Source organism: Mauremys reevesii, linkage group 20 (genome assembly GCF_016161935.1).
Source record: "Mauremys reevesii isolate NIE-2019 linkage group 20, ASM1616193v1, whole genome shotgun sequence".
NCBI classification, from domain to species: domain Eukaryota; kingdom Metazoa; phylum Chordata; order Testudines; family Geoemydidae; genus Mauremys; species Mauremys reevesii.
The window spans coordinates 12,489,951-12,503,155 of NC_052642.1; the positions used below are offsets into that span (position 1 = coordinate 12,489,951).

The 13,205-nt window shown below is 42.5% G+C and overlaps 1 protein-coding gene and 1 non-coding gene across 5 annotated transcripts in view; both read left to right on the top strand.

Moving 5' to 3' along the window:
* Positions 1 to 6,005: 6,005 nt before the first annotated feature.
* Positions 6,006 to 6,076, top strand: TRNAG-GCC. Its single transcript has one exon. It is a non-coding gene; the product is annotated as a tRNA-Gly (tRNA).
* Positions 6,035 to 13,205, top strand: part of LOC120387290 (CGRP receptor component) — a 39,310-nt gene continuing 32,139 nt past the window's right edge. The window contains exons 1-2 of one of the 4 annotated variants that reach the window (XM_039507781.1): positions 6,035 to 6,073; positions 11,034 to 11,070. In XM_039507781.1, coding sequence (XP_039363715.1) covers positions 6,072 to 6,073; positions 11,034 to 11,070 — 39 coding nt within the window. In that variant the 5' untranslated portion in view covers positions 6,035 to 6,071. Of the gene's footprint in view, positions 6,074 to 6,142; positions 6,345 to 10,995; positions 11,071 to 13,205 lie in introns of those variants that run through there. The other 3 variants (XM_039507782.1, XM_039507780.1, XM_039507779.1) reach the window with 3 other exon arrangements.

Here is a 13,205-nt window from a genome sequence, read left to right on the forward strand (position 1 = left end):
GACAATCCTGATCTTTTTCATATATAGGCTCCGATTACCCCCCACCCCCTGTCCTGATTTTTCACACTTGCTGTCTGGTCACCCTATGTATGTTGGGGCAAACACCCTGCCAGGGGGTTAATTGCAAGGCCTATGATTCCTTCTGGGGAGCAACACAAGGGTTTCCTATGAGCGTTTCAGTGACAAGGTGGGTGAGGTGTCATTTATTGGAACAAAGAACAGGAGTACTTGTGGCACCTTAGAGACTATATTGGAACAGCGTCTCTTAGAGAAAGAAGCTTTTGAGCTTACCCAGGAGCAGAGCACCTGTGGCTGGGAAGCTTGCCTCGCAAGTGATACCTTACCTCACCCACCGTGTCTCTTTACTGTCCTGGAACCACCAGGGCTACAATACCACCGCTTATTTCAAAGACAGACCTCTGAAATCTCAGCTCATTATTTAGTAGGCGTTTAAAATCTTCTGCATTCCAAAAAAAAAAATTGCACCAGCTGGAGACATACCCATGCAAAGTGCATTCAAATCTATACCTGTTGTGGGTAGGGATCAATCCGGAAGAGTCTGCTCCGTCTATTGGTCTGACAAGGATGACGGGATTGATATGGAATTTAATAGGTTCTTTTCCATCTCTGCGTCTACAATTCCGTTAATCCCGTTTGCGGTGGATATTTCAGGAATAGTTTATAAGGTTCTGCGTCTCGCTGATTACCTGGAATTATTCTTGAGGAGTGGCTCTTTTTAGCCTTTTGACTTTTCTTAGGCAGGCTGAGGCACAAGGGAATGGTCCTTGGATGCTAAACTGTGCAAGTTAAAATACCGGTGCTGCTGCTGGCATGGACTTATATAAATATGCAGTGGCATCCTGGATGCCAACTTTTACATTTTGCTTAGCGGTGTGCATTTCCAAAACCGAGGTTGAGGATTTCAGTCACTCATTTCAGAGCAGGGGGAAGCCAAGGAAATCACCTTCTCCCCCTCACCCCCACCCCCAGAAAATCTATTTCTTGGCTTCAAATATTAAATAATGCAGCAGCCAACGGGGCTGCTTTCTCCTCCTTCCCTTTCCAGACAGTCAAATGTGTTCTTTTTTTTTTCCATTCTGTTTCTTTTGCTTTCTGTTTCATTCTTTTAATCTTTTACTTGAGACTTTTTTTTATGATTTGCATTATTTGTTAGTTACGTTACAATGGAATATTTATCTCAATCTGCAGTGTCAAGACCTTGGAGAGACTCTAGAAATGGCGCAAATGAATCCTTAGGGAAATTAGCCATCAGATCCCCAGCAGATTATTTAGATAATTTTGTTCTCATCTATTTCCTTGTTATTTTGTTCTTTCTTCTTTCCATTTCCTCTGTGCACATTGGGATCACTCTCTTTCCTTTATTTGTCCTTTCCTGTTATCTGGCCTCTTCTTCCATTCATCCCCTCTTGTTTCAATCCCACTATTTATGCCTCTTTTCCAATTCCCCCCTCTCCTCTCCTCCTGCTCTTTGGGGAGGTGTTTTCCTTATGTTGGGCCTGGCCTGGGGGTGGGAGGCTGCTGTTGTGTTGGCAAAACAGCCAGTACACAGTTTTCTTATGACAAGATGAGGCATGTAAAGAAGGCACCTTTGTATGACCACACATGTTGCACTTTGTAGCCCCAACACCGGCTATGTAGAATGGATACAACCCTTGCAAGGATAGTGTCTCCCTGCAGGAATATGATGTGGGAAAGGGCTTTCGCAAAGTGAAAGGTGGACTGGTGATCACCCCCCATATATGGCAACCAGGTACTGTTATCAAGTGACTGGACCTGCTCCCACTTAAGTCAATACCAAAACTCGATTGACTTCAGTTGGGTCAGGACTGAGGCCAAATTGTAAATCACGTGAGTAATATCCCCGTCTGCATTCTAACTGAATTTATTTTATGTTTGCTTGTTTGTTTTTCTCTTACATGCCTCAGCACAAAACCCAGGTGATCTAGTTTTGCAAGTAAAGTGCCTTTGGTGGATGTTATCAAACAATATTTTTCTTATTTATCTCATCTTCACAAGCATTTGCATGGCATCCATCACTGGTGCCCAGTTGCCTGTAAGAGTGATAGTTTTTTTTGTTTTATTACATTCATATACCTGACTGTCTCTAGGATGTGATTAATCCTCTGTCCTACTTTTTCTGGATGGAACAGCTCAAAAATCAGTCCTTTTCATAGTGATGAGCAACAAGGAAATGGCAGAAAATAGAAATGAAACTGGAGGTCAAAACAGAAGTTGCAGGGATTGGGACAGGTGATGAGCAAGGACTTCTGTGGAGTGATTTTGAGCTAAGGGGTACAGCACTGCAGGGGGCAGTGGTGAAATAGGACTGATCAGACACTCAGATCTCAGTTCTTTTTTTCATTCTGATTTTTTATTTTCTTTCGCTTTCTGTTTTATTCTTTCAAAATTTTACTTGCTCGAGTGACACAGAAGCATTTAAAACAAATTAAATACAAGGTACTTAGTTAAATGCAAGGTACTTTTTTTGCTCTGATGGAATAGCAGTGCCAGAGCATAGCACTGTGTCTCACATTGGAGACAGAGAGGGGAGCTCTTTACTGATGTTTCCTGCTACACCCTTTTCCAAACTGATGTACCAGGTACTCGGGCAGCTTTGAAAGGGCATTTAGCACATTCAGCAGCATGGACATGTTTAATTTTATTTTACTGCATTTCATTGCCCCTAGGTACTAGACCGGGGACGGCAACCTTTCGGAAGTGGGGTGCCGAGTCTTAATTCATTCACTCTGATTTAAGGTTTCACGTGCCAGTCATACATTTTAACGTTTGTAGAAGGTCTCTTTCTCTAAGTCTATAATATATAACTAAACTATTGTTGTATGTAAAGTAAATAAGGTTTTTAAAATGTTTAAGAAGCTTCATTTAAAATTAAATTAAAATGCAGAGCCCCCCAATCAGTGACCAGGACCTGGGCAGTGTGAGTGCCACTGAAAATCAGCTCACACGTGCCATAGGTTGCCTACCCCTGTACTAGACAGTTGAACCTTAACTGCGCTTGCTTTTGTAAATGGAGGTCACAAACTTACTATTTTTTAACTATAGTTTTTTGGTTGAGGAGTGTTTTTCTGGTGGTGTTCAACTCCTTTCAGTGTTTTGAGTGGTTTCCAGAAATATCCTACAATAATAATAGGCCTAATTGTAGAAGCTCGTTAACTCAGGATGCAGAGCAGAGGTGAAGATATGGACTGAAACTGCTAGTCAAATGCACTGTCAGCTCGAGTGGTGTGGAGCAGAGTTGACATTTTTGTTCAAAATTAATGAAACAAATTTTTTTGTTAAATGCCGGAAAGACACTATAGGGTGATTAGCAAAATGCTGACTACTCGAAACATCTTTCATAACAAAGACTACAAACACTGCAGATCTGCTTTCAGTAGCAGTTACAAGGCCCCCTGCTTTCAATAGTTAATACCAAGGCCCCCCCTCACTGGGGCTTAGCAGTAACAATCAAAACCCTATGCTTAGAATGTTGACACGCTGAGCACATTTAAAAAACCCCACATCTGTGTTCCCTATGGATGTTCTGTTCTGTGTATCTCATACCCCTAGTTCAATCTAAAGTGCAGCATTTAGAAACACTGAGCTAAGCACTGCTTTTGTCGCCTCTCCTGAAAAGTTGTTTGCAAGATCCATAGTGGTAATTTGGGTAATGCATGAGCTCCTAGATTCAGCAACTGAAACAAAAAGAAGCTGGGGTAGAGTGTAGTCCCTAAAGGGTCCATCAGCAAAGCCTTGGAAGGAAACTGAAAATGCAGATGATTAGGAATAAAATGGAATTCCAGAGAGCGATAAAAAGAGATGCCATGTGGAAAAATTAATATGTTGAGGATGTTGAATCCCAAATCTGATAGTATTATAGGGAAGGTGGAGGCAGGGGTGAACAGATCAGTTGAAAAATGAATACAATCTGGAAGCACTGTATTCCTAAAAGAAACATAACTTTCTTCTTCCTCGTCATCAAACTGGGAGCAGATGCGCACGTAGGATTGCAGGCAGAAATCTGGAGACTGGCTGCAACCAACAGAGAAATTACAGGGCATTATTTGGTATTATTACTCCAGGATTACGGAATCTGGGCCTGAAAAAGAATGACAAAGTGGGTAAGTTGTCTCTATATCCCGGGACCAGCTTGGCTACAACTACCCTGCATGCCACACTGGAAAAGAATAGCAATGCTAACTTGATATCTAGTCTGTTGATCCAGGCTCCTGAGATCCATCCATATTTCAGTCCTTTGCACTGATAAAAGGTTGACTGTTCTCAAGACATAACACTGCATGTTGGGTCACCTGTCTAGATCATGAAGGGTTGGCAGAGGTGGCCTGATAGTGTGCAACATCCCACCTAAGAGCAAGGTCCTAAGCGAGGAGGGCACGTGGAGTTGCCTCCTTTTAGGTCCTGATGCTGGAGAACAAGTTGGGTGCTAAATTTACTCTCAGTGGCTTATGAGTAAGGCTGTGAGTCTGTCACAGATTCCATGACTTCCTGGGACCTCCGGGACTTCTGCTGCTGGCAAGTATGACTGACCCCAGGGCTGTTGGAGCAGCTTGGGTGTCCCCGAGGTCAGCTGCACTGCCCCCACAACAGCGGCGGTCCTGGGCCACCCCCTGCCAGCAGCAGTGCGTCAGTCCCAACCTGGCAAGGCTGTCCCTCACCAGCAGCAGCGGCGGTCCTAAGCAGTCCCCCACCAGCAGGGGCGGCTGCCGTGGTCCCAGGCTGGCAGGGCCATTCCCTGCTGTGCCAGCCCTGCCCCCAGAAGGCACACCAGTGGGCACCCCAAAGACTCCTCCAGCGAGGGTGACCAGACAGCAAATGTGAAAAATTGGGATGGGGGTGGAGGGTAATAGGAGCCTATATAAGAAAAAGACCCCAAAATTGGAACTGTCCCTATAAAATCAGGACATCTGGTCACCCTACCTCCAGCAGGCGCACCAGCAGAGGCCCCCCTCCAGAGCAGCAGCTGCACACCCAGAACCCCACCCAAACACCACAGATTTAGTCAGGGCTATATAGTAGAAGTCATGGACAGGTCACATGGCCGTGAATTTTTGTTCATTGCCCCTGACCTGTCCATGAGTTTTACTAAAAATGCCCAGGGCTAGATCTTATCCTTACTTACAAGTTTGAGTCCGTGCAAGACTGTGAATTCCCTATGCAGCCCCAGAAACAAGCACTTTGTGCCTGTTGTTGGAGGAATCATTGGTGTACTTTGTTTATGCATCGACTCTTGAATGGCAGATCAATAACAGAAGAAACTGTTTCTTGTATTTATCTACTCCGGCCTCTCAGCCAGTGGCCCAGGCAGAATGTTGCCTGCCCTAGCCAATGGGATTTTCAACTGTATCTACTCAGCAGAGTGGATCTAGTTTTCTCTGGGATTAAAGAAGACCATACAAAATATAATACAATATGTGTACAAAGGGGTGCAAGAGGAGGGAGGGGAGAAAAGGGGATTGAGAGTGCTCATGACATGGATGATGAAATACACGTAGAATTAGGTGGGTGGAAATGGGAAGAGGTTTTATATTTCTGTTGCAGAACTAGCAAAATTCTGCTTGCACATAGTCAATAATTTTTTTATTTGATGGACAAGTGAGATATGTCCCCCCCCACCCCCATTATTATCTTGGTAAAGGGTAGCCAAGAGTTTTGGAAGCAGAGCTAATGAAATTCCAGGACATTTTTGCAAGGCTTCTATATATACTGAGTTTTCTGTCCATAGTGACTAATTAATTTTTTAATAGGCAAGTGGAATATTCTTCCCTCTCCCCAAAAAGTATTGTCAGGATAAAGGGGGGGGACAAGTATATTTTGAGGATAGGTGAATGAATTGTCAGGGCATTTGTGAAAGGCTTCTGTATATTGGACACATTTTGGTCAGTGTATATAAAAAACTAAAACCAGAGAATCATTTAATCTTGTTTACCTTAAGTAGAGGGTAGTGAGCATGTTTGTTATCACCTGCATTGGTGGTTCAGTGGTAGAATTCTCGCCTGCCACGCGGGAGGCCCGGGTTCGATTCCCGGCCAATGCAAGTCTCGCTTTTTGCCCCAGCTCCCCTGGATTAACGTTGATTCAATATTTTTGACCTCGGCGGGTCTCTGAGGCAATGGGGACGGGTCCCCGCCAGGACCACAACAGGAGCAGGGCCCCAGGGCTGCGCGCTCTGAGCCAGGCGGCCCCAGCGCCGAGCTCCGCCAGGCGGCCCCAGTGCGCGGCTCCGCGGGGAGAAGAGCTGCGGGGGCGGGCTCGGCGCGCAGCTCCGGCGGCGGCAGGAGGCGGCGGGCGGACGCGATGGAAGTGTAAGGAGCCTCGGCGCGCGTGTAGGCCGCTCCCGGGCGCCGCGTGCACGCGGCTGAGGGACACCCCCCCCGAGCACCCACTGAAAGGGGACCCCGCCCTGGGGGGTCTGGCTGGAGCGGGGAGCCCCAGTTGGGGGGGTCTGGCTGCGGGAGCTGGGAGGAGCCCCAGTTGGGGGGGTCTGGCTGCGGGGAGCTGGGAGGAGCCCCAGGTGGGGGTCTGGCTGCGGGAGCTGGGGAGGGAGCCCCAGGTGGGGGGGTCTGGCTGCGGGGGGAGAGGAGCCCTGCTTTGGGGGGCGGTGTCTGGCTGGAGGGGAAGAGGAGCCCTGCTTGGTGGGTCTAGATGCGAGGGGAGCTGGGGGAGGGGATCCCCTCGTGGGGGGGGGGGGGCTGGCGGGAGGGTGAGCTGGGGGATGGGAGCCCCAGTTGGGGGCGGGTCTGGATGTGAGGGGAGCTGGGGGAGGGGATCCTCTGTTGGGGTGGGGTCTGGCTACAGGAGTGGGATGTGGACTTTAAAGGATAAGGGGACCCCCCTCCGGTTGGTTGGGATCTGCCTGAAGGGGGAGCTGAGCATGGTGCGTGAGGTGTTTTCCGGGGGCTTCCCTTTCAGTTGGGGCTGGTTGAGACTTTTGTGTAGGAGGTGGGATCCTGACCCCACAGGGCTGCTCAGGTGAGGTGAAATTGCCCCTTAAACCTGTGGGAGTGAGGGTTCCCCCTCACCCATTTGCCAGCTGCTTCCATGGCCAAGGTCAGGGCTGCAGAAGGTGGTGGTGTTTGCACTTTGACAGTGTTGTGTCCCAAAGTCACAGGGGTCTGTACTCTGCCTCAAGGCTGAGCCTTGACATCTAGTGCTTCCCATCATGATACCACATCAGAATAATTGTCTTCTCAGCTCATCGGTGCTATGTAGTGTCACCCTGCACTGATGCAGAATTGAGGTGGGATGCAGGACATGGCTGCAAAGTACTATGCGGACCCATGAAATACACAAAGGGTAGTAGCCTTGCATGGTGGGCATAGTGCAGTGCTTTGTTGCACCCCAAATCTAATAATCACCTCACTTTCTCCCTCTGTACATTTAAGAGGAACATTGAGGAGGCAGGGAGGCAAAATACTTGGAATATGTTAAAAACTGTAATTATTTAGGTATTGGTACTCCAGATCAGGCCAGAGCTCTTGGACAGTTTGTTAACAGCTTTCCAGTCAGTAACTGCATTTTTGTTCGCTTGAAAAATATTGCTGAAACATATAATTGAGTAAAACACCATGGGAATAGTTTTAACCCTCTAATAAAACCATCCTTTCTGGTCAGACGTGCATGGACGTAACATTCTCCCCATCTTCTTTATCTGTTCTTCCCATAAAGTAAAATCCAAATCCTTCTTTTGAGGATCCTTGGGGACCTTTATGCCTGCTTGCAAGAATGGAGCAGACTAGCACAGAGAGGGTGGAAACATAATTTACATGCGTGCAACCTACAATTCAAAACACAAGAGACAAGTCAAATTCTTGCCTAGCCTGCAAACCTTGAAAGCAGTTAAGACAATCAAACAAACAAACAAAAATAAACAAACAAACAAAAAATCAAAACAAACAAACAAACCAGAAAGTTACTACAGCAGAAAGAGTGCTGGTTCAGGGCAATAGTGCTAGGAACTCCAGCAATTTGTTGTATATCTGGGTGCTGGCATGTTATACAACAGAAACCTGTGTATTTCTAAATAGATAGTAGTACACACTTCCAAAAAAGTGAAACTGCCTATTTTGGCAATGTCTCTGAGACACAAAATAATCTAATCTTTCATTTAATCTATTTTGAATTTTAAAAATGAATTCTAGAGATAACTATTATTTATAGAAAGCAAGTTTTATAAATGTTGAGGTGTGCTGTTATCTACATACATACAGCACTGATTTCTGATAAATATGGGTATTAAGGTACTAGAACCTCAGCTGATGTGTGTCGGCATAGCTTCTTCGCTGACATCAGTGGACCTAACAGTGTTCTATACCATCTGAGACGCTGTCTCTCCATTATTATAATTAAAGCTACTTATTGAAATTCAGAAGTGGATACTGAAGAGGGATGTTGTTTTTATTAAAAATAAAGGACCGTATACTGTCAGCCTTAAACCGAGTAGCAACTTTTAGAGTTATGCCCCTGCCCTGCAAGCTACTGTGCTTGCAAGGACCTCTGTGTATGCACAAAGCAATTAGCAGGATCAGGACCTAAGTGGCTATTCAACATGTGACAGGATCTAGCCCACTGAAAAATTCCTACTAATTCCTTTGATGAATAGGGCCTGTCATAACTGAGGGTCTGATCCTGCAAACAAACACTTATGCACATGCTTATCTCTACAACTAAGCATGGCCCCATTGATTTCAATGTGACTGCTCATGATAGTAAAGTTAGGTATGTACATAAGTGGTTGCAGGATTTGGGGCCTAGGATCCTGATCCTGCAGTCAGTCCGTGGGAGTGGACCTTTGCCCGTTGAATATGGTGGGAATATTGTGCAGTCCACCCCGCATAGAACTCTCAGCCCTGTTGGAGCCTAATGAACAAACACCCCAATCTTGTTCCTCAAGGAGTCCTTAGAAGAGGAAAATCTTCAGATAAAATTGTCACAAAGCTCTAGAGATTCAAAGGTGAAAATTTGTTATATTCCTCCCCCCCTCGAAAAAAAAAATCACAAAATGTTTTGGTTTAGAAATGGAATGTAGTTTTCAATGTTAGAAGCATAAGGTGCCAGTAATAATTTAAAAAAAATAAGGGCTCCCATACAGTAAAATTAATAGTATTATATCAAGAAAAATCTTTCAATAATATTTCACTTAGGATAGCAATTAAGGCCATTCATAACTCTCGAAGAGACTCTAATACATTACAGAGTTGGTTTTAAAATCAAGTCAGTTTTCCTTTTCTGTTCAACTCTGAGTCAGCCGAGTGCTATGTTTAGACATCTGATATAAAACTACATATTGAACTGATATAAAAAATAAAATAAATTCTGGTATTTTATGTACATTCTTTTCTTTAAATATTTTGGTTGGTTATTTTTTATTACTCATAAGAGGGCTGGGACTGATGTGAAGACTGAAATCTATACTTTATAAACGGTGCCAGTTTTTATAAAGACATAACTCAGCTTGAATAAGCACACTAGCAATAATGTTTCTATTATATTGTTCAGTTTAAATTCCTACTAGCCTGGCAAAATACAAAATGTTGAGAAGATCCAAAGTCTGGATGGGTTTAGGTTTGGCACACATTGATACATGAAAAGAGTTTAAGCCCTTGTGCCCTAAAAGCCCCTGAACTGTAGAGGTGTACAGCTTTAAAAACAAACCAATCCTTTGACTTAAAGGTAGTATAAAAAGCTTATTCTCCACAGACCCACATCCTGCAAACCTTTTATTTACTGCACATAATCATCTCACTTTTTTAATTAGATGATTTTATATGTGATTCTTCCATGGCATTATTGTTATTATTTATAACAAAAAATGTCCTCATCCATAGGGATTTCGGTGGCAATTGACTGAATGCAAAGATTTCAAAGAACTGCATTTACCAAATAAACAAAAGTGACATGGTTCGTAAAACATGAATGAAAACTGATGTGTGTGTGTCTGAGCTTACTTGCTGAAGATTCTCTCTAGTCAGTTTAGGAGGTCCCTTTCATTTAAAATAAATAATAGAACCTGTGGAAGTTTGTGGAAGGCATTTATTTAGCTTGTTTGAATGTGATGAATGTGACAGTTCTATTCAAACATTTGACTGCTTAACAATACATTCTACCTTTTTTATATGGTGCAACACAGATCTCAGAGAAAAGCATTTTTTGTGTGTTTTTGTATGGTAACTTTCTGTTGTTGTTACTACTGTCTGTTTGCTCAGCAGAACGTATTGTGCTCTTGGCTAGTTTTTCTACATAACATTTATTTATTAATTAAAAAAAATAAAATTACAGTATCCTCTACTTAGTTAGGGCATGCTTAACTCAGAGCAAACCTGTTTAGCCTAATGATAGTGAATGTCAATGATTCTTGGTTAATTGGGATAGAATTATTCTACATTTCACTTAATAGGGAAGCATTTGGTAGGTGGGAAGCTCTAAATTTCAGTCTGCTAGTGTAGAACTTGTCATAAACATTAAAAGAACAAAATAAAGATGAAATGCAATGGATATTACTTTATTCTTTAATTTGTATTTTGTACTGTATATTTTTTTCTTTTTTATAGTAGTCTTCTGTAATGGTTCTGCCTATCGCTCTTCACTCAGACAAAACTTCAGGGAGTTTTATCTAATTCTGGAGTAATGGGGCAGGTTCTTAATTAGGATGATAAGCCATTCCGTAGAGTGTCCCAGTTAAGAGGATTCTGTTGTGCGAGTTAAACACTTCCTGATGCTTTGTGGGCTGAGTTGTAGCCAAATATTCTTACACAGTTAGTTTGTGTAATAGCTGCATTTGGAGTGTGCAAAAATAAGTAACTCTGAAAGGCAGCAATAGCCAGAAATTATAGAGGATTTAACAGAGTTGTGATCCTGAAGATTTTATTAAAAAAATAATCTCAGAAATCAGCAAAAAGGGTTCCCTTTTTTTAGTGTCAACACAGATCAGCAAAGAATAGAGAATAGATTTTTGACAGTTTCGTTTGAGACATGCTTAATTTTTTGTTTTTCAGGAAAGACGCCAATGCTGCATTGCTGAGTAACTTTGAGGTAAGTTTATTTGTACCATGATTTTAAACTGACAATTTATACTCCTTTTGATATCAATGAGAGCATGTCCTGATCCAAATACAAATAATGTCTTCAGGGAGTTGTAACCAGGAAATCGGGGAGATTTGTGTATGACTTTTGATTTTTCACATCTGAATTTTTTGTTTTTATAGGTTTGGTAAAATGGGGTCTATTCCTGGCTTTAAAGGGAACCTAGAAATGCTGTTATTGTACTACAGTATTTGCATGGTGAATGTGAGCAGGGTTTGATCCCAAATCTGTAAAAAAACAAACAAACAAAAAAACCACAAAAAACCCCCAACACCCAAATATTAGTGTTGTATGTGTGTCTTCAAATCCATGAGAAAATAGTCTTTCAGAACATCAATCCTTTTAATTATCTTTTCTCTTCTCCCACATTTTTATGTTACCAATTTGCTGAATACCCTTACTTTGTTTGTATGCAGTATTCATAACCTGGGGTCTGATTCTCTTTTGCACCAGTTTTACATCTGGGCAACTGCCCTGGTTTCTTTGCAGTTATACTGTTCTCTCATCAGGCCCAAAATCTTTTAAAGTTGTCAGCTTTGTACCTGTGGAAAGTAATGCCTAAATGGACATTTTTAAACCAGTCTTAACACAGAAATGAATTAGGATACATGAAAATAAAAAATTAATCCTACAAAAAGTGGAAACATGGACAAATTACTAAGGATGAGTACAGAAGAATAGCGTGAGCCTGTAAAGACAGAATCACAAAGGCTAAGGGACAAATTGGGTTATACCTAGAAAAGGACATAAAAGGCAATAAGAAGCGGTTCTATAAGTGAGTTAGGAGTGAGAGAAAGATGAAGGAAAGTGTAGGTCCACTACTTAGTGGGGAAGGAGAGTTAAGAATGCATGACATCAAGAAAGCTGAGGTGTTTAATGCCTATTTTACTTCATTCTTTGCTAATGAGGTTAATAGTGACTAGATACTTCACACAATTAATATTAACAACAAGGGGAAAGGTGAAAGCCTGAACTGTGAAAGAAAAGTTAAAGAATGTCTAGATAAATTAGATTATTCAAGTCAGCAGGGCCTGATGAAATTCACCCTAGGGTACTTAAGAAGCTAGCTGAAGCAATCTCAGAACTGTTAGTGATTATCTTTGAGAACTCTGGCAACAGATGAGGCCACAGATGTCTGGAGAAGAGCAAACACAGTACCTATCTTTAGAAAGAGGAACAAAGGGGACCCAAGCAATTCTAAAGCAATCACCATAATATCAATACATGGAAAGATACTGGAACAAATTATTAAACAATCAGTTTGTAAGCACCTACAGGATAAAAAGGCAATAAATAATAGCCAGTGTTGGTCTGGTATGATTTGATTTCTTTCTTTGACTGAGTTAGTGACCTAGTAGATGGGAGGAAGCTGTAACATAAGATATCTTGATTTTAGTAATGCTTTTGACACAGTCCCACATGACATTCTTGTAAGCAAACTGGGGAAATGTGGTTGAGATGAAATTACTATATGGTTGGTGCATAATTGGATGAAAGACTGTACTCAAAGAGTATTTAATAATGGTTTACTGTCAGTCTGGGAGGACGTATGTCGTGGGGTCAAAAGGGGTCAGTCCTGAGTCCAGTTCTATTCAATATTTCATTAATGACTTGAATAATGGAATGGAGTGTATGCTTATAAAATTTACGGATGATACCAAGCTGGGAGGGATTGCAAGCACTTCGAAGGACAGGATTGAAATTCAAAAGGATCTTGACAAATTGGAGAATTGGTCTTAATTCAGCAATATGAAAGTAAAGAAAGGAAGTGCAAAGTACTACACTTGGGAGGGAAAACTCAGATGCAGAACAACAAAATAGAATAACTGTCTAGGCAGTAGTACTGCTAAAAAGGATCTGGGCTTTATGGTGGGAAAAGCTAGTATTATTCTGTGGTGTGTTAATAGGAGTCCTGTATGTAAAACATGGGAAATAATTGTCTCTCATTACTCAGCCCTGGTGAGGCTTCATCTGAAATACTGTGTCCAGTTCTGGGTGCACACTTTAGGAAAGATGTGGACGAATTGGAGAGGAGAGGAACAAAAATGACAAAAGGTTTAGAAAACCTGACCTAACAGGAAAGG